Genomic DNA, 20,738 nt, shown 5'->3' on the forward strand with positions numbered 1-20,738 from the left:
CAGCATGTTAATTACCACCCTACTCCTACAGGGTGGAAACCACTACAATCTCCTTTCACAGTTCAGGAAACTGAGGCTTAGAGGATTAAATAGATTGCTCAAGACCAGCATGGAAGAGGCAGGGCCAGGACTTGAACCTCGGTGGGTCTGAGACCAAAGCAGGAGAATGGAACCACTTGTCATACGGCACATAGCAAGTGGGGAATGGGGCTGGGGTGGCGTGCTACCATCTCATGTACAAAAATAAAATGTGGACACAAATCCACCAGCGCACAATTCATTAGAAGGAAGCCAGCGCCTCGTGTCGAGGGCTCTGGGGGGTCCAAGGAAGCAGAAAATCTGAACTCTCTGAGTCCTTTTTCCTCCAGCTCCTTTGGGGTTTGCAGTCCCCAAGTCAAGCCCCCCCTTAATCCAATTAAAACAGACTTGTTTATGCTTAGCAGCTCTTTATTTGGTTTGTTAAAAACTTGCAAATTACCCAGAGGGCTCTTTGTCCCCTGAACCAGAGGCATCGATAAAACTATTAAGTTAAATCCAATTAAACGCAGCGGCTGGAACTTGAGTGTGGCGGAGCAGAACCGCGGTGAGTGAGGTAGGGAGGGCAGGATTTTACTGGGGAGAGGAGAGATCTGGTCTCCTCCCTTAGGCAGCTCCTCTAGAAGCATCCAGGGTGTGGGTCAGAAAAGGGCAAAAAGAGGAGACGCTTACCCTGTGCCGGACCTGTAGTCTATCATGAATTACCTGATTGTTCCATAAGGAGAGCATGATTGGATCCATTTTGCAGATGAAGGAACTGAGGTGAGACTCGTTTGCTAGGGTTGCTAAGACAAAGTACCACAGACTGGGTGGCTTAAACAACAGAAATGTATTGTCTCGGCTCTGGAGGCTGGAAGTCCAAGATCAAGGTGTCAGCAGGTCCTTCCGAGGGGAGGGTCCGCTCCAGGCTGCTCTTCGTGGCGTGTAAGACGGCCATCTTCTCCTTGTGTCCCTTCATGTCATCTTTTCTCTGTCCGTGTCTGTATTCAAATTCTCCCTTTCTGTAAGGACACCAGTCATATTGGATTAGGACACAAGCTAATGACCTCATTTTGATTTGATTACCTCTGGAAAGCAGGTCACAACTTAAAATACTGAGTTAGGACATCAAAATATTAAATTTGGGGAGACACCATTCAACCCATAGAATGGATAAAGCTTAATTTTTGTTTTGTTTTGTTTTTTGCCAACACAGGGTGGGGGTTAGCAGGGTTTGAGAGGGATGTCACAAGGAAGACCAGCTACAGACAGATCAGCTACCGACAAAGATATTACATTTTCTTCACACATCCGAATTGTAGCAAGCATTCATTGTGCAACCCTGATACATAATTTAGGCAGATTTGTGCAGCCTCCTGAATCAGTGGCGTGGATTAGGCACGGCCCCAGAGGTAACAGAGCAAATGCAGCTCTTGTTGCTCCAGTAAGAGAAAAAAAAAATGCAATAAAACATTACAACTGTGAGAGCTAGCAACCTTGTAAGCACATAATATTTTCCAGCTGCTGTGGGAAGCTCTGTGCATGGATTTTTTTCTTGAATCCTCATGCAATCCCAGAAGGCGTTTCTCTGATACTCCCAGTTTTACGGATGGGGAAACTAAGGCTCAGGAAAGATAATTTGCTCAGATCTTGTGTGTGTGATCCCTGCCCACTGCCCCAAGCCCCTTTCCTGAGCTGGTTGACCTCTTCTGAAGAACTCCAAAGAGCTCGTGCCTCTACTCCAAGGGCACAGTGGGGTGCAGGGACCTAGACACTGGGCTGGTGAGCAGGCTGGTCAGATCTACCGGCTTCTCGGGGCTTGAGTGTCAGACTTCAGAAGTTTGGCTCTAGTGTGGCTTCTCCAGGGAGAACGCACTGGGGAATTACAGCAACAACAACAACAATAATACTTCTGAAAAGAAAACTACCTAGCTATCCATCAACAGGGCATGACTAAATAAACGGGTACTTCCGCTAGGTCTCTGAGGCTATCACTTGAATAATCAGCACTATATAGGGGAACATTTGGTGACCTGATTAGAAAGTGGATAAAAATGTCGTAGGACAGAATATACATAAAATTGCCTCCGGCCGCCTGAAATCCTTGCACCAGTGACCTTCCCTGGAAGAAGAAAGCACTGGAGACTGGCTGGTGACCTGGAACATTGTAACCTGCCTGCCATCAACCAAGGGCTCATAGGCTATTCGCAGCCACCAGCCAAGGCTGAGAGCCCCCTTCCTATCCATGTCCCCAGCTCCTCGACACCAGCATCTGAGAGACACCACTGGATGCCAGAAACTTATTCGGCCATCCAGATGTTTGCTCTATGGGCGCCAAACATCTGCATGATGGAAACCAGGGAAAATTTAATCCTGGGTTTTGCCTCTCCCAGAACTAGGCATCTGGGCCCGGGGGATACCTGGGTGTCAGGTGTCTGGCTGTGCTTTCTGCCATGGCATCACCCAGTGCCCAGAGACCTGGCTGGCACCCAGTGGATTGCTCCATCCATGATTTCAAAGTGGAAGGATAAACACAGGAAGTTTGTGGTCGTCACAGTTGTACCAGCCAAATCCTTAATAGAGTCCTGGGCCGGAAAAGAACTACAAAACAATAGGAGGGGAGGGAGGAGGGGGAGGGAGGCATCTGGTTTCTTGATTCTTCAGGCTGCAGTTAATCAGATGAAGGGAAAATAAAAGGCCGAGGGAGGAGAAACCTCCTTGGTGTGTGATTAATGGAAATCTCCTTCGTGTGTGACTGTTCCTGATGGTCCAGCGGAAAGAACTGCGGCTTCTCCACTTCCAACTAAGTGACCTGGGGCCTCAGTGTCCATGTCTATAAAATGGGAATAATCCTACCCTTCCCAAATTCCACCAATATGGAAAAAATATATGAAAATACTTTACAAATGGTGTAGCATAATAGTGCTTGTCATGAAACTCGAGGGTGATGATAAATCAGCCTATGGTTATTTTTTCATTCATTCATCAGAAAAATGTATGAGCACTTTTTCTGCGCTAAGCAGTGCTCTGGGTGCAGGGGCTACAGAGGTGAGTAAGACAGAGATGATTTCTGTCCTTGGTAGAGCTCACCAATGAGTCGGGGGGACAAGCTTAAGGAACCTAAACACAAAATTCTTCCAGACAGCACAAAGTACTGTAATGGAAACAAAAAAGGAACCTTAATAGGCAGTGAGTGAATGGGGTGAGGGCTACTTGAAGTGGGGGGATAGGTCAAAAGGACCTCTCTGAGGAGGTGACACTTGAGCTGAGACCTGGAGGAGAAGGAGTCATGCAAACAGTGGTCCGGGAACAAAAGGAACAGCACCTGCAAAATGCTGAGGTGGGACAGCCTTGGATGTATCAGTGTTGCTGCTGTTGTTGTCGACCTGTCTGTTTCTGAGTAGCAGGCAGGCTCATCTGGCTGGGGACCAGCATGTGGTGAGGACGTTCGAAGCCGTCCTGATCCTCTTGGGGCTGTCAGTCACAGTGTGGAGTTTGGGTGCTCATGCTTTGTGACGGAAGCTCACTTGGGCTGCTTCATGTAGAGCGGGTTGCAGGGGCAAGCCTGGAAGTGGGGACACCAGTGAGAGGCTGATCCCCATCTAAGTGAAAGGAGGCGGTGCATGTGAGCCCAGCATCTGCTAAATGCTTACACGTGGCATCTCGTTTTACCCTCATAGCAACCCTGTGAGTGGGAAATTCTTTTCGTATGTGTTTGGGGTTTTTTTTTGTTTTTTTTTTATTTTTATTTTTTTTAATAATTTTATTTTTTTAATGGGGCGACATCAGTAAATCAGGATACATATATTCAAAGATAACAAGTCCAGGTTATCTTGTCATTCAATTATGTTGCATTCCCATCACCCAAAGTCAGATTGTCCTCTGTCACCTTCTATCTAGTTTTCTTTGTGCCCCTCCCCCTCCCCCTTTCCCTCTCCCTCTCCCCCCTCCCCCCGTAACCACCACGCTCTTATCAATGTCTCTTAGTTTCACTTTTATGTCCCACCTACGTATGGAATAATGCAGTTCCTGGTTTTTTCTGATTTACTTATTTCACTTCGTATAATGTTATCAAGATCCCACCATTTTGCTGTAAATGTTCCGATGTCATCATTTCTTATGGCTGAGTAGTATTCCATAGTGTATATGTGCCATATCTTCTTTATCCAGTCATCTATTGAGGGCTTTTTGGTTGTTTCTATGTCCTGGCCACTGTGAACAATGCTGCAATGAACATGGGGCTGCATGTGTCTTTACGTATCAATGTTTCTGAGTTTGGGGGTATATACCCAGTAGAGGGATTGCTGGGTCATAAGGTAGTTCTATTTTCAGTTTTTTGAGGAACCACCATACTTTCTTCCATAATGGTTGTGCTACTTTACATTCCCACCAACATATGTGTTTGTTTTAAAGATTTTATTTATTAATTTTACAGAATGGGGGATAACAAGAAGTAGGTGCTTCACTCTAGCTGTTCATTGATTGCTTGTTGTATGTGCCTTGACCACGCAAGCCCAGGATTTCGAACCGGCCACCTCAACGCTCCAGGTCAACCTTCCACCCAATGTGCCACCAAAAGGCCAGGCTAGCCAATTCTTATCGTACCCATTTTACAGATGAGAAAACTGAGGCTTTGGAGAGGTTGAGTAGCTTACCAAGTTCATAGAGCCTAATTCTAGCCCTAACCTTAGTTGATGTAAATGATGGAGCTGGGATTCCAGCCCAGGTGGTCTGATCCTGAGCCCATATGATCCTCTGTCATAACCATTAAAGGACCTTTGAGTCAGTGGACAGGGCTGGGGTGACCCCTGATAGGGCTCAGTTCTTCCTGACACTCTTTGGATAGACCATGCAAGGACCCTGTCTCTCTATGATATTTTTTTCCCATTGATTTGAGAGTGAGGAAGGGGAGAAAGACAGACAGAGAGAGAAGCATCAACTCATTGTTGCTCTTAGTTTTTCCATTTAGTTGTGTACTCTTTGGTTGTTTCTCGCCCGTGCCATAACTGAGGATCGAACCCACAACCTTGGTATGCTGGGATAATGCTACATCCATTGATGCAGCCAGCCAGGGCTCTGTTATTCTTTTGAATGAGAGAGAAGCCTCCAGACCTGATTCTGTCCAGAGCCCCAAAGGAAATAAGCAGTCATTCCTGCAGGCATCATGAATTATTTTACTCTTAAAAATCCATTTATTGAGGCATAACTGGTTATAGCAAGTGCATTCATCATATACATACAGACAAATGGGTTTTTACATATAAAGAAAGTGACAGATCCACCTAGATCAAAATATAAAGTAACCGTCACCTATATCCAGGACCATTTTAAAGGTCAAGTTTGTGACAACCCCCCCCCCAAACAGTGTGTTCCTGCCCTGTACCAGGTTTTCCCAAGATCTCCTGCCTCCTTTTCAGCCAGGTTTCTGCTAGAAACTCCCCAATTACTCCCAGATCTTGGTCTGGGTCCTTCGGGGCCAATCCTCACCAAAGCCCTGGTCAACAAACTAAGAAGTGAAGAAGGTGGCTTGGTGAATGCCCAGGTCTCTAGAGTGATGGTGCTTTAAAAGCATCTCCCATGAGCATGTTCATAAATATCTCTTTCCACAGCCATCAGTGAGGTAGGAGGTCCCAATCTTATTTCTAAAGAAAAAAGGGGGGGCAGCCTCAGTTTCACCATCTGTAAAATGGGGGAATGGAAAGAGATGGATTTGATGAAGTAGAGTATCTTCTAAACTCAAAAATCCTAAAATTCCCAGGGCTATGGGGAAGTGACAAACACACCCAGACACCACTTCCTGCTGTCCACCTCTCAAAGTCTGACCCTGGAGATTCTGATGCATGCCTCCCTTGTTCCATGGAGCAGTCTCCTCAGAGGACAGCTTATGTGTGTAAATTGCTTTAGAGTCAAACATACTGGGGGTGGAATCCCAGCTCTGTCACTTATTAGCTGTGTGATGTTGGGCAAGTTACTTCACCTCTCTGAACCCCCACTCCCTCATCTGTCTGTGGAGATGGTGATGGTCCCTGCTACAAAGGCTGTGGTAGGATTCAGTGACATAATGAAAGTAAAGTGCTTGAAGGGTGCCCCAACCTTGGATTTGCTCAATTAAGAGTACCTAGTATTATTGTTGTTGCTATTGTTGAAGCTTTGAGTCCTATAGACTGGTGCTTCCTCCTCTCTTCACCCATGCTCTCCTCACACCCACGGCCCATTGCCCGGGTCTCTAGGGCAGTGGCTGGCTGACGTGCCTAGGGTATCCCCAGTTCCTAGGGGCAGAGACTTCTGGAAGATTCCCCAGGACAGGACTTGTAACCTCAAAGGTTAAACCAATGTCCAAGCACTGGGCGTCTTGTCTGCATAAACTCCCCACCGCCATGATGCGAGGTTGCAGCATTAATATGCCTCTGTTCTTTGTAGGTTAATATATGTATTATTTATAGGGCTTTATTATGTGCTCAGAGGGCTCCCCTGAGAAATATAATTGTGCACTGGGAGGTGAATTTGAATAATATTTACAATTAATTTCCGTCAATAGAGCAACACACCGAGGCCTCTGCACAGCTGAATCATCCCTGGGTTGGTTTCCCACTAACCACTCCCCTGAGAAAGCTCGGGGAGCTTTTAAATCTCTCTCCAGTAGTCCACTTCTCTCAAGGTTAGGCAAGCTTGGGAGAGGTGCCAGTGGCAGGAGTCGGGAATCACTGATGACTTCCATCCAAGCCAAGTAGGTACCTCATCCCTTTGCAGATTTCTCAAAGGGCAGCTCTCAAAACCTCTGCTCCCTGATCTGTGAAATGGAAAAGGCCTGAGCGAGATGAGTTAGAAAAGCCCTGGGACTCTCGCTCTTGGATTCTATCTTCTCCCACCCATCCCGGCCCCTGAGTCCCCAGAGCGGACTCTGGGCTCAGGATTAAGCAAAACTCGTTCCTTGTCCATCTCCCCTTCTTAGCCCCTCCCTCTTGTCTCCTCTCAGCCCCACCCCCCTCCCCAGCTGAAGTAGCCGGGAGCCCAGGCAGCAGACCTGCTGCAAAGCCTAGCTCCATCATTTATTAGCTGTGTGACCCTGAACGAGTGAGGTCCGCAATCCGAACCTCGCCTGCTGCCTCCCCCACATGGGTCTGATGGTCATCTCCTCACAGGACCATTTTGAGGGTGTGATGAGATTTTAAGACTGCACATAGTAGATGCTCAATAAATGCCAGATTTCTTTTCTTCATCATATTCTCCATTTCCTCTGTGCTCCCTTCTCCCTCCTGTCCCTCAACCCCCACCCCATCCTCAAACACCATCTTTTCTGGAGTTCTCTCTGCCTTCTGCCCAGCCCCCTCTCACCCTCCCCACCCAGGAGATAGCACTGAGACCCCATCAGCCGGATTCTGGCCCCTGAGCAAGGGCTCCAGGGCACAAGGTGAGCTTGCTGCCTGTGGAGCAATGCAAGTGAACACAGCATGCACAGTGTGGACCCTGTGTGACCGGTGGCGGTTCTCAGAAGAAGCTGGAGGGACAAGACTGAAAGGGGCAGTCATGGTGGCCTTTGAGCATCTGATGGGACACGACAGTCAGAACAGGAAGGCTGGCGGGGCAGCCAGAAACAAAGGAGGCCTGACCCGAAGGAGGAGAACAGCTGGTTTGGATTCTGCTCCTGTTCATCAGCTTTCTCAATGACAAAACAATTTCCTGGCTCCCCTGGCCCAGCCTGGCGAAGAGCCGAGCGGAGGAAGCGGCCCCGTCCCGGAGGCCCAACTGAGGCCCAACGAGCTGATGACCGTCTCTTGGACCTGGAACATGTCCCACGCCATCTTGTGCCTCAGTTGCTTCACCTGTGAAGTTGGGGAGGGGGTGACAGGGATACTGGGCAATATTGAAAGACACCCCCCCCCTTTTGCTCTGAAACTGAGTGCAGACAGTTTACAGCCGTCAGGTGCTGCGGCTTGGGATCAATTCAGAGCTGGCTCGTCATAAACGCAACCACCCGACAAGTGACGGAACTGTTTGTCTCTTAATGAAGTGTGATTCCAAACAGCCCTGGCTTCAGGAGCTGGCCCTGTGCTGTGTAGACATTACATCTGTTCTTGTTGGAGAACTGGCTTCAAGCTGAAGGGACTTGAAAGAGAACAGAATGCAGACCCTTGGAGACCAAACGGCCTCAGGTCCACGAGGGGCTGCCTCCAGCCAGGCCTCTGTCTCCACTGCCTTCCCTGAGGTCTCAGAGGTGCAGGAGGGGGAGCCATGTGGGCACTGTGTAGATGGGTGTCAAAAAAGCCGAGGCCAACAGCATTTTCTTTGCCATGTTGGGTCATTTGTGAAAACTGTTTACAAAGCTGACTTAAAGGCCATTAAGATATTTATATTAACCTGCAGAGGAATATATATGTAGGGTCCAAACCCCTAGCCCCTCTCAAAACCTTAAGACTCTGCCACCTTATTTGAGCCAGAGAGGGACCGAGGTTCAAATCCAGGCTCCGACACAAACCAGCTGGCGAGTTACTGAACCTCCCTGAGCTTCAGATGCTTCCTATGTAAAAGGAAGTCATATGTAATTGCTCCTAACTCAGGGAAGTCGTGAGGAATACATAACATAACACATGGAAAGTGCTTATCATAGGAAGTGCTAAATACATGTAGGCTGCCAGGATCATCTAGAATAGTCTCAGTAGATATGTTCTCTTTATAGGACCAGGCAGAGTCTCTGACTAGCTGTGTGCTGTTGGGCGAGTTGCTTTGTCATTTGTCAGTGGGATAATGACCCTGTAGCACAGGAAGGTGTTGTACTAGATGAGAAAGGGCAACGTGGCAGCTCACAGGAGCCCTGTGCCCTCGGCCACTCCATGACCTGCACCCAGAAGCAGAGTTCAAGGAGACAGTCTCCAGACTCAGTTTTCTTGCTCAGTGACTGAGCCCTTAGACCCACTCACCAGCCCGTGAGGCGCTCCCTGGTCACTTCCTGAAGCTGATTTTGGACTAGTCTCTAGCAAGGCTTTGAGTTAGTCGAGGAGGAAGAGGAAAAGTCCTCCTTACTCATCTCTTGCCCTGTAGTGTTCTATTCTGAGCGGCTCCAGCCAGAGCCAAACAACAGGGAAGGAGCAAGGAACCACTGAGATGGGGTGAGCGCTGCTGGTGAAGCTGCCCCCACCCCAGGAACAAGTGCAAAGTGAGAACAGGGATTGGGGTAAAGGCTAGCACCACCCCTACCCTCAAAATAACTAAGCACCATCACCCTGGGGAGTTCCAGGGTGAGCTGCCTCATGCAGTGCCCATTGAAGTTTCTTTCCTCTTATTTCTCCGTTCCTTCCCAAGTCCTCATTGTGCCCTGCTTGTCTTGCCATCACAAAGAGCCCACATGGCCCCCAGAACCTGTTCTGTCTTCCCAGGTGATCTGAAAGCTGAATGCATGGTCCTGGGAGTTCATGGGTTCCCATGTCACCTTCCTTTCCCAGGTAACCTGTGCGTTTCCACACGTAACCCAGAGAAATGGCTTGTGTAGTGGGATTTCTGACTGGCTATTGAATAGGTAGGTATGTAGGGAGAGGCGTGATCTGTATTACACTGGTTTGTTCTGACCGTCTCTGCTCACACCAGGAATGAACCCTGTAAAGTGTGTCATTACTGGGGAGCGCACAGTAGGTAGCATAATCTCTCTGTCTTGTACTGATCACAGTTCATGGCAGTGCCTTTGAGAATTTTCCCTTTTTGGCTTGGCATCAGTCAAGGCTGGTCTCCCAAGAGGCACAGGATGCTGGCGCAAGGCTGTGAGCCACACAGCATGGCATGTCCCTCATGCCCCTGGGAGAAAGGGACTCCTGGCTCTGGATCCCCCGGCTCAAACACGGTTTAGCCCCGTGCAAAATACAGTGGGTATTGATGGGTACTGACAAGGTTCCTACCACGGTTTTGAGAAAGCATAGCTTTGGACGCCAAAGTTGGGCGTGTCCATTGGGGTCTTCAGGAAAGGCTCAGAGCATGCCGGTCTCCTTCTCGTTCATCAAAGACCTCTCGTTTATTGATGACATCTTGGTAAAGCTCCTGTGACTGGGGTAAGAGGAGTGGCCGGTGTCTTCACTCAGAGCATTGACCAGGCGGGAGAAGAGGGCTACCTTGAACTTCTTGAAGTCCTGACCCATGAAGACATACAGAATGGGGTTCATGCAGCTGTTGGCGATGGCGATGGCAGTGGCCAGGGGCAAACCCAAGCTGAAGACGGACTGAGGCACAGAGGTGTGATAGAGTTCCAGGAGGAAGAGGGTGTGGAAGGGGCACCAGCAAAGGAAGAAAGTGATGATGATGGTCACGATGATTTTGAAGGGCTTCTTGCTCTTGGCCAGGCGGTTGCGCCGGAGCTTGCAGACGATGGTGAAGTAGCAGGCTGTGATGATGAGGACCGGGATCAGAAAGCCGCAGAGGAAGCGCGTGACGTTCACCGCCACGTGCCGGCTGAACACTACACGGTCCATTTCGGAGTGAGCGAGCGACGGGGAAGAGCTATCCGCTGATAGGCTGAAGTTGTTGAAGCAGGATATCCTCCCGTGCTTAAAGGCTGTGTCCCGGAACACCAGGGACGGGGAACTCAAGAAGAAGGCCAGGAGCCAGATAACCACGCAGGCCACGTAGGCCAGCCGGATGCTGCGATGGTTCTGGGACCAGACAGGGAAGAGCACAGAGACGCAGCGGTCAAAGCTGATGACAGTCAACAGGAAGACGCTGGTGAACATGTTGTGAATGAGCAGGAAGTTGCTGATCTTGCACATGGCCGTCCCAAAAACCCAGTGGTAGTCCATGGCAGCGTAGGTGATGTGGATCGGGAGGAAGACGTTGAACAGGAAATCTGCGGTGGCTAAGTTGAGAAACCAGACGGTGTTCACCGTCTTCTTCATCTTGCAGGTGGTGATGAAGATCACCAAGCCGTTGCCCAGGATACCGAGGAAACAGATGACGCTGTAGACCACCACTAGTAAGATCGTGAACACACTGCTTTTTGAGGGATGAAACTCCTCCATGACCATGATGGGGTCAAAATCGTCAAAATAGTCATCATCATAGGAGTAGGAGGTGTTGTAATCCTTGTACTCCATTCTCTGCAAGGGGACACAGGGGTCGTTAGAGGTACCTTGACTGGAACTGGCTTTAAGAGGTTAATCAATACCAGCAAGACCAACATTGTTCTCCCTGGCAACAACCAAGAACATTTCCGCAGTTAACTTCCTGCTTTGCTGTTTTATTTATTAAACAAATAGCTGTCCAGCACCTCTTACATACCACAGGTACTATTCTGAAGGCTTGACATGAACTCTCTTCATCCTGACAAAAGCTCAGCGAGGTAGGAAAGTTATGAACCCTGTTTCACAGATGAGGAAACAGGCACAGAGAGCTTAAGTCACTCGTCCAAGGTCATACAGCTGAGAGTCAACCCAACTTCAGAATCTATCCTCTGGACAACCGTGTTTTGCTGCCTCTCTGGGGCCCTCCCCTCCCCCTTACAGTCTAATGAGGGGAGACAAACATTCATCAAAAAGTTCCTTAATCGTGGAAAAACCTCAACAATGCTAAGTGCAATGAAGAGGAGGTGAATAGAGCCATGAACTTGGTTCCAACCATGTTTCCAAGACCCAGGGAACAGCCATGCAGTGCTCCCACATTGTCAGTGACCCGCACTGGTGCCCTTTGGAGATATGAGTTCAAGCCCCAAGAGTCCCTCACCATTCACTGTTACAGTGTCCAAAGCTCTCCAGTGTGGGTCCTCGGCCAATCAGCTTCTATGAGCAGCTGGAAACTCCTGCAGGGAAGAACAAGGAGGTAGCAGGTGGATCCCGGTCTGAGAGCCACAATGGTAGGTGGACTCAGAGCCAGAGAAAGAATTTATTGTCGTTACTCCCAGTTTACAGAAAAGGAAGCTGAGGCTTGCAGAGGTGAAGTGACGTGCCCGAGGTTACTCAGCTGGGAAGGAGTGGAGCCCCCTGAACCCGGATCAACCACTGGACCCTTCATCCCGAACCCCATTTCCCCACCATAGCTTCTCCATAAATGAGAAGCTGAGTCAGGGATGGGTGCAGGGGAGCGTGCGGATGACTCGAGGCAAACACTCCCCGGGCAGGACTAGAAAGCACCATTCCCAGCCACAATGGGTACCCAGAAGACAGAAGAGGACCTGCCCAGAGCAGTCTCAGCCTGGCGAGACTGCCAAGCGATGCTTCATTATCAATAACTCCACTTTACTCCATCTTAATTTATTGCTGATCCATCACAGATTAGAGGTTCTGTCTTATTGCATAAAAGTCATCTTTTGCTGGGGTTTTTTGTTGTTGTTGTTGTTTTTTACATAGACAGAGAGTCAGAGAGAGGGATAGATAGGGACAGACAGACAGGAATGGAGAGATGAGAAGCATCAATCATCAGTTTTTTGTTGCGACACCTTAGTCTTAGTTGTTCATTGATTGCTTTCTCATATGTGCCTTGACCGTGGGCCTTCAGCAGACCGAGTAACCCCTTGCTCGAGCCAGAGACCTTGGGTCCAAGCCTGGTGAGCTTTGCCAAACCAGTTGAGCCCGCGCTCAAGCTGGCGACCTCGGGGTTTCGAACCTGGGTCCTTCTGCATCCCAGTCCAACGTTCTATCCACTGCGCCACCACTGGGCTATCCACTGGGCTCTTTTGCTGTTATTAAATAGGAACTACTTGTAAAATTCCATTGAGGACTCTGGGCTCCAGGGATTCAGAGTTTAAGCTTGGGCGTCATCCTGTGCTGCAGGCTGGGAGCAAATTCCAAAGGTGCCCAGTAAGGGGTCCCAGGGCTTCCTGGGGCACTGGAATGGGGAGAGAAGGAGACATTGCAGCTGTCCCCCCTTGACTAGGGGAAATGTGACTAGTGTTCATGATAATAGTAAATGCCAGGACTGTGCTGATGAGCATGTAACACAAGTGGGCTTGCTGTAGCCTATGAGGGCCACCAGCGAGGCTGAGGGCGACGGCGACCCTCGCCCAGGGCATCCAGGCGGGAGCTGGCAGAGCCGGGATTTGAACCTGATCTGCAGAACCTGGGCTCTTGCCATCACTCCATGCTGCCCCCATATAATGATCTGATGACAGACACTGAGTGCCTCCTTGAGGAAGACATGACCGTGTCCACATCGCCGGTGCCGGGCAGTGCAGGCCCCAGGGATGAGGAAATGGCTTGTCTAGCAGGAAAAGCTGCCCGGGCTTCAGTCCTCGCCTCAGTTCCCAGCAGGAAGAGGGAGTTGATGAGGGAACGGATCTCCCAGGAGCTCACAGCCAGTTGCATGGCACCAGGCAGAGGGAGTGCTCAGAGAAGCCCCGAGGACGGGTGTTCCCCAGCCTAGGAGTCTGAGGCTTCCCGGGGCAGGCTTTCCTAAAGCCCCATGAGGCTGCTTTTATCCCATCAGCTGAGCTTTAAAGGACAGCCACCAGTTAAGATGAGGGAAGGAGGGAGGTGGGAGAGCTCCCGCTCCCAGCATGCCCCCTTCTTGGCAGTGCTGCTGGGGGTGTCTGAGCCGCAGAGGAGGTGAAAAAGAAGGGGCACTCAGGACCGAGCACTGGCACTGCAGCGTCTGCGGAGATGCTCTGGGGACACAGATAACGTCATGTCTGGCTCTCCCGCTGGGCTGGGAGCAGCGCAGGGTCAGAGGCCACGTCTTTTCATCTCTGAATGGGGGCCAGGCTGGGCCAGCACAGGGTGGCGCTGACATCTTCTGAGCATGTCTACAGTTCACCCCTCACCCCTCATCCTAAGAACTGAGTGTCCCCATTTGGTATGTGTCCTTCCCCCACCCCAGTCCCTAGGCTCTCCCTGGAGGGGGGGCAGTCACAGGTTTGCATTTGGCCTCCATTCTGTCCCCACATATGTCCCCCTCCTATCCTGAGTTTGTGTCTGCCCCAGGCCGAGTAGTACTGGGCTGAATGGCCAAGGACACAGATCCCGGGGCCCAGCCAGTCTGCCAGCATTCAAATCCTCAGTCTGTATGAACTTCCTATGACCTTGAGCAAGTCAGTCATCTTCCCCGCACCTCAGTTGTCTTACCTATAAAATGGGCATGATCTGAATACTATAGTTTGGAATGGTTAAGAGGATTACAGGTCACATGCAAAGTACTTAGAACAGCACTGTAACTGAGTGAGCACTATGTTGCTATTGTTATCATTACTGTTCTTGTTATTTTTATATCATTATTATTGTTTCTCAGGCTTCCACTCTTATCTCCCTCCTAAAATGTCCTTAGCCTGGGAAGGTGGGAGGGGCCAGGAAGGCCAGAAGACCAGTGACCAGTGCATGCTGCCCACTTGTCTCCCAGCTCTGGGTTCAAGGGCAGGTCAAGGGCAATAAGGGCAAGGATTTTGCTTCTCTAAGCTCCAGTCAGCTCATCCCTCCAACAGGGGGTAAGAACCCCTCCCTCATGTTGTGGGGAGGGTCATGTGAAATGAGAATGAATTCTTTGCCAATTATAAATTGTAAAGAGCTACAAAATTCTAGCTATGTATTTCTTAAACCATCCACAACCAGGAAGCTTATGAAAAAAAAGTATCTATAACTATACATGTGTAATATATGTATACACCTAGGTAACATTTCTTTGAGTACTCAATACTGGCATGCAAGCTCCATGCAATGCTCCCAACAGCCCTGCAAGGATTAGTTTGCAGATAAGAAAACTGAGGTTCAGAGAGGTGAAGCATCTTGGCTGAGACCATACAGCTGGGAAGTCTGATTCCAGAGCCTGACTTTCAAGGATCCCAAGTGAAAAGTCTTGTGCTCCCTCTGCTTTCCTGATGGACCAGCAGCCCCCAATTCCACCCCTCTAAGTCCCCTACACCTCAGCCTTGAACCCTGAGAGCCCAGACCTTCATCATGTTCTTAATCCTCCATGGACATGCCTTCTCGAGCCACTTCCCAGGATTCCCTCCACCTTTCCTTAGAGGTTACACGCATGTCACACCTGCAATGCTGTGTAAGTCCTAGTCAATGCCGCTGACCCCTGCCTGTCTTCGGGTGCCCTTGTGAAGCCCCTGTTCGAGAAAAGTGCCCTGCTATAAGAAACAACACTGCTTCCCCTGAGAAACTGGGCTGCTTCCTCATTTTTGATTGTTTAAGTTCTACAACTGGTCACATTTCCCTTTTTGATGTGGCCACAAGGAAGTTCTGAATGACATTTGCAGGTCAAAGGCAGCAAGTTTATTAACCTTGCTGGTCTGCAGGTTTTTGCATTGCTTTTGGTTGTTTTTTTACTTTAAAATAAGATATGTGCAGTGTGCATAGGGATTTGTTCATAGTTTTTTTTATAGTCCGGCCCTCCAACGGTCTGAGGGACAGTGAACTGGCCCCCTGTGTAAAAAATTTGGGGACCCCTGTCCTAGTGCAATGGTGTTGGGAAGTGGTATCTCTGGGAGGTGATTGGGTCATGAAGGTGGAGCCCTCAGGAATGGCATTAGTGCCAGAAAGCTCGCTTGCCTATTCACCATGTGAGGACACAGCGCATGAACCAGGAAGCAGGTTCCCAGCCACCCAATCCGCCAGCACCTTGACCTTGCTCTTCCCAGCCTCCAGAATTAGGAGAAATAAGTACTTGCTGTCTAAGCTGCCCAGTCCTTTGTATTCCGTTATAGCAGCCGAACAGACGGAGGCCCTTTGCTTAGCCCTCTCTGAAGCTCAATTTCAATACAGGGGCTAATGCCATTGGGCTCACCCAAGGATCAAGCTCCTAGGACTGTTGTGATGATTGAAAAAAGGGTGTTTGTTAAGCGCTTGGGCACTGCCTGGCACACGGGAAAGTTCTCCATTGATAATTAATTAAGCGCATCCTGTGTGTTGGACAATGGGCCACATACTTTGCATATGTCTTACCCAGTCCTCGTGATAATCTTCTGGGGCTGGGACATGACTATACCCATTTTCAGATGGGGACACCAAAGCACAGGAGGTAAAGTGAAGTGCTTTGCACTGCTGCAGAGTATAAGGCCACTATTACTGTTTCGTCACCCATGTTGTCAGTGGTGGCTCTATCTCTGTAAGGAGTGTCCATCAGAGTTTCCTGTTAGCACCCGGTGCTGACCCCTCCTGACTCCTTCACGCCACTCTGTCCAGCTCCCCAGGCCTCTCCTCTGAGGCTGACCATTTCCTACCCACTCCCGCAGGCCACGTCCCATAAAAGGCCTGCTAGATAATAGATGCTCACTCTTCCCTGGCCCCCAGCTCAGGGCCTGGCACACTGTAAGCAGTCAACCAGCAAGTGTCTTACTATACTGGCATCATAATTTATTGGGCACTTACTACGTGGCAGGTGCCCAGCCCACTAAAAATGTTGCTACAGACTGTCCCCAAACAGCCCTGCAAAGGGGGTGGCATCCTTCTCTCCAAGGCTTCGGAAACAGAGCTTGATGGATGCCTGCTGTGTCAGTGAGTTTGGACTGCTATACAATCAAGCACCGCAGACCGGGAGACGAGATTAGACTTCATTTTTCACAGTGCTGGAGACAGAAAGTCCAAGATCAAGGTGTTGGCAGGACGGATTTCTCCTAGGGCCTCTCTCCTTGGCCTGTCAATGGCTGTCTTCTCCCTGTGTCCTCATATGGTCATCCCTCTGTGTGTGTGTGTCCTAATCTCCTCTTCTTATAAGGATATCAGTCAGATTAGATTAGGGCCCATCCTAGTGACCTCATTTTACCCTAATCACCGCTTTGAAGGCCCTATCTCCAAATACAGTCACATTCTGAAGCACTGGAGGTCAGGATGTCAACATATAAATGTGGGGGGTGGGGTGGGGAGAAGACACAATTTAACCAGTAACACCTATGTCCTTGTCATTATCGCGATAACTTAGCATTGCTACCTGTGGTTCCTCCAGATCACTCACTCTGGGTTTGGATGTCATTCTCCAGCTCTCTGCCCCGAGGCCTGGCCCATGCTGGGGCCTATACCCTGTCCTTATAATGGGCCACACACACACACTCACACACACGCACGTACACACACACATGAGATTAACAATTTCTAAACCTCAACGAGGAATGGCCATCTAGAAAGTACAAGGTACTCCTTCCCACCCATCCAAACAGAAAATCCCAACAGAAAAATGGGTAAATGATATAAACAGTTAATTTACAGAAGGGAAACCCCCAAACCCAGGCATGTGACAGATTGATGCTCAAAGACATGCAAGTGATAATCACAACCAGATGACACTCTGTGCCCACCAGACTGTGGCCAGGACTAGAAAGCAGGCATAGATACCCCTCGGCTTGGCGGGCTTGGGCATAGGCTCTCATGCCGCACTGTGTGGGCCCGAGCACCCCTGTGCCCCTCACAGCCCCCCAGAGGACTGTGTACCGGGGTGCTCCTGGGCAGTGTTTGCAGGGACACCCCTTGGCTCTGGACCTCCAGAAGCAAGCCTCACATAAGGATTCCTGCAAAAGTGATTTATTAAGAAAATGTTCCAGGAAAAATGGGGAAGGGAGTGGAAAAAGTAGAATTAAGAAGAGGAGGAGGCTGGGCAAGGGTACAGAGGTGGCCTTGTCTCATGCTGGGGGCTTAGGGAACAGTGGAGGTCACATTCAAGAAGACTGAGTATTTCTACCCCTCCCCCCTATCCTGGGGGTGTGTGGGTTCCTCCCACAGAGTCGCAGGTTCAGGTTACCAGGGAGATCGTGTACAAGAAATGGTCAAGGATCCAGGAGACTCAGGCAGCTCCTGCCAACGCTGCGAGAGGGGACGGGCGAATGCTATGCAGCTGTTAGAAGCAACAGATTATCTAGCGCACAGACGCACAGACGGCAACGATCGGGAGCATCTTGAAACCACCTCCCCTAACAGCACTTCAGTCCCTCGGAAACACACGTGCAAAAGCAGCAGCACGCACGAATTAGAAGAATTAGAATGGTTCCGTGGGAGCGGAAATGGGAGGGGGGTGGAGTAGACAAGGGGGCTGAGAGGAAATGAATGCAGTGAAGAAAGAAAATAAGACAAGTGCGGGGGCTTCCAGAGGCGAGGGATAGTGCAGATGGAGGAGTGTCATTATGTCAGCCCCCCTCCCCTCCCGAGGTCCAGAAAAACCCAAAGCAAACAAACAGACACCCCCATCCACTGCCTGGGGTTTATGTGTGGGCAGTGTCTGGCCCAGTGAATCCCCGATGAAGCCACACTGGGCAGGCCAAGGGCCAAACAAGCAGCCTTGACCTTGTCCCAGGGACCTTCAGAGCCCCAGCCCCACAGGCCAGGAGTGGACCTGAGGAGCCGAGGACGTCACAGCATCAGCCCAGTGAGAGGTGGCGAGGCGGTGACCAAGGCCCTGACACCTCTTTGGCGAGCCCAGCCCCTGCCAGGGACCAGATGGTCACCAGGCGAAGACCCTGCCGCTGATGATGGTGCCCTGCCCGCACCACCACAGACCCTTGCCGGGGAAGGGATGGACCAGGGCTCAAGGTCACATCTGGTTCCTCCTGCTGCAGAGAGCAAAAACCTCAGGCAGACGTTCTTTGCTTAATTTTGTTAAACAACCATGTCTATAGCCCCAACTGCATTGCAGGCGCAGTTCTAAGCACTGTTACAGATGGGGAAACTGAGGCCCAGGGAGGGTGAGTAAGGTGCCCAAGGTCACACAGGTAACTCAGGTGAGCAAGGCAGATCAAATTAGTCATTCTGAACTGAGGAGAAAGCTCAGAACCTGCCGAACTGCCAAACCCACTCTCTCTCCTTGTCCACTGCTTTGCCTCCTTGGAATGTTCCAGAATCCTCTGGTCTTTGTCCCAGTGGAACCTCCCCAGAGCCTCCAGAAGATCATTCTGGTAGGATTCTGGATGTGCATTTTACAGATGGGGCAAGATGAGACTCCCAGTTCCCTGGGATTTTCCCCCAAGCCCCTCTGCCTCTAGTTAGCGGCCTGAATAGGAATGTGTCATGATTCCAGAAGCTCTGGGAAAAGTCCTTAGGAAGCAGGATTCATTCGTTCATCTACCCTTCAAGGGTGTATGGAGCCCACTGCTGCTGGGCCCTAGCGAGGAGGCTGAGGTGCAGTAGACACGCCTCTTCTCACCTGGACCTTCCACTGGCCCTGCAAGGCCCTGTCATCAGTACTAACTGATTTACCAAGGGCAAGAAGGGTCACTTGCCTGAGGTCACATGCCTAGTTAGTGGCAGTGCAGGGATTTGAACCCAGGTCCTTATGAATCCAGGGCTCCACCTCCTGTAACTGCCTGCAGGCCTGCCTGCCTGTGTCCCCACAGGCTCTGGAAATGGCAGGGCTGAGAGGCGTCTGGGCCTCTGTGTCACTGGCCAGGTCCCGTGGGCAAATGGGCACCTTGAGTCTGCAAAGGACTTGCTCCCTTTCTGTCCCTGTCTGTCTGTCTGTGTGTCTATTCATGTCTCTCCTCTGTCGCTTGTCTCATGCTCTCTGCCTATTTCTCCTTGTCTCTGTCCATGCTGTTCTGTGTCTCACCCTCTCTTCCATGGAGTCCCCCTGTTTCTCCTTCTCTCGCCACCCCGCTCTGAGACGCTGAGCAGCCCCTCCCTTGCCCACATCGCTCACCTGGGAACCAGGACGGTCTACCACCAGCAACCTCACTGCCCTCTCCAGCCGCTGCTCTCTGGTCACAGATTGCCGCTTTGTCCTGGGCCCAGCCTCAGACCCAGTGCAGACGCCTTATCAGGGCCGCCGTGGGCGTGGGAGCCTATCAGGGAAACTGGAGGCTCTTCCCCAGTGTCCGGCCTGGCTCCTGTCCCCATCTGCCACCTCCCCCACAGCCCACCCTGACAGCCCGGCTGGGCGGCTGGACCCTGATGCCTCTCCTCCATCTCTCTTGGCCTCTGAAAGGCTCTTAGGGGCTGGGAGGCCCCTGGAAGAGCATCCCATTTTGTAGCTGGGGAAACTGAGGTCAAGAGAGGGCAAGTGAACCTCCCTACGCCACACAGAAGAGGACCCTGGGCCGTCTGGTGTGTGGTAGGTGTATCTCCAGAGCCTAGAACTCTGCCTGGCACCTCCCACACCTTATGCCTGGCCACATGGTCTTCTCACTGTAAACAGGAGCTCACTCGGCGAGGCGCAGTGACCGGCCCAGGCTCACACAGCCTTCAAATGTCAGCTCGCGATGTGAACCCAGGACTCTCTGACCTCCAAACCTTCGCTGCCTCTCCTCGTCCAAAATCACAGCCTTGGCCAGCAGCTGAGACCTACGGGGGCCTTCTAGACACCACACTCTCTGTCACAGACGTCCTTCCCTCTTCAGCTATGTCCCCATTTCCCCCAGACCCAGCCACCAACTGTCAGTCCAGATGTCTGCCTGCTGCCAGAGGCCCCCAGCTGGCCCCATCCCCCAGTTTCTCACTTCGGGACAGAGCCTGGGGGGCCTCCCAGCCCCCACAGTCGGCCCCAGGAGATACCTCAGAGGTTCCAGTCCCTGGGTCCCAGCTCCAAGAGACTCAGGGACCTCAAAACCGCACAGCGCCAGCTGACGGTCCAGCGGCGGGCCTGGCCGCCAGCCCTGGGACAGAATTAGCTCCGTGTTGGGAGAGAATTTCCTCCCTGGTCTCACGCCCACACTCGGGAGTGCACACTGAGTCACTGCAGCGGGACGAGAAGGCGCTGGCGGCCTGACGACTGTCCCACTTTCTGTCGGTGGAGATGGGGCGTGTGAGAGCGTAGGGCTCTGCAGGGGTTGGTAATGCCGGGAGCTTATGCTCCCGGTCCTGGACAGCCCATCTGCTCAGAGGCAGACACCCCAGCAACCT

The 20,738-nt window shown here is 50.9% G+C and overlaps 1 protein-coding gene across 12 annotated transcripts in view; it reads right to left on the reverse strand.

Annotated features, from left to right (window-relative positions):
* Positions 1 to 5,184: 5,184 nt before the first annotated feature.
* The window catches only part of CMKLR1 (chemerin chemokine-like receptor 1), a 48,757-nt gene continuing 33,203 nt past the window's right edge, over positions 5,185 to 20,738 (reverse strand). For 9 of the 12 annotated variants that reach the window (XM_066260304.1, XM_066260314.1, XM_066260310.1 and 6 more), the window contains exons 2-3: positions 11,713 to 11,788; positions 5,185 to 11,090 (exon numbers count right to left, since the gene is read on the reverse strand). In XM_066260304.1, the coding sequence (XP_066116401.1) occupies positions 9,972 to 11,090; positions 11,713 to 11,715 (1,122 nt within the window). In that variant the 5' untranslated portion in view covers positions 11,716 to 11,788 and the 3' untranslated portion in view covers positions 5,185 to 9,971. Of the gene's footprint in view, positions 11,091 to 11,712; positions 11,789 to 19,539; positions 19,792 to 20,390; positions 20,461 to 20,738 lie in introns of those variants that run through there. The other 3 variants (XM_066260315.1, XM_066260305.1, XM_066260316.1) reach the window with 3 other exon arrangements.

This window comes from Saccopteryx bilineata, chromosome 2 (genome assembly GCF_036850765.1).
Source record: "Saccopteryx bilineata isolate mSacBil1 chromosome 2, mSacBil1_pri_phased_curated, whole genome shotgun sequence".
In the NCBI taxonomy this organism is placed as follows: domain Eukaryota; kingdom Metazoa; phylum Chordata; class Mammalia; order Chiroptera; family Emballonuridae; genus Saccopteryx; species Saccopteryx bilineata.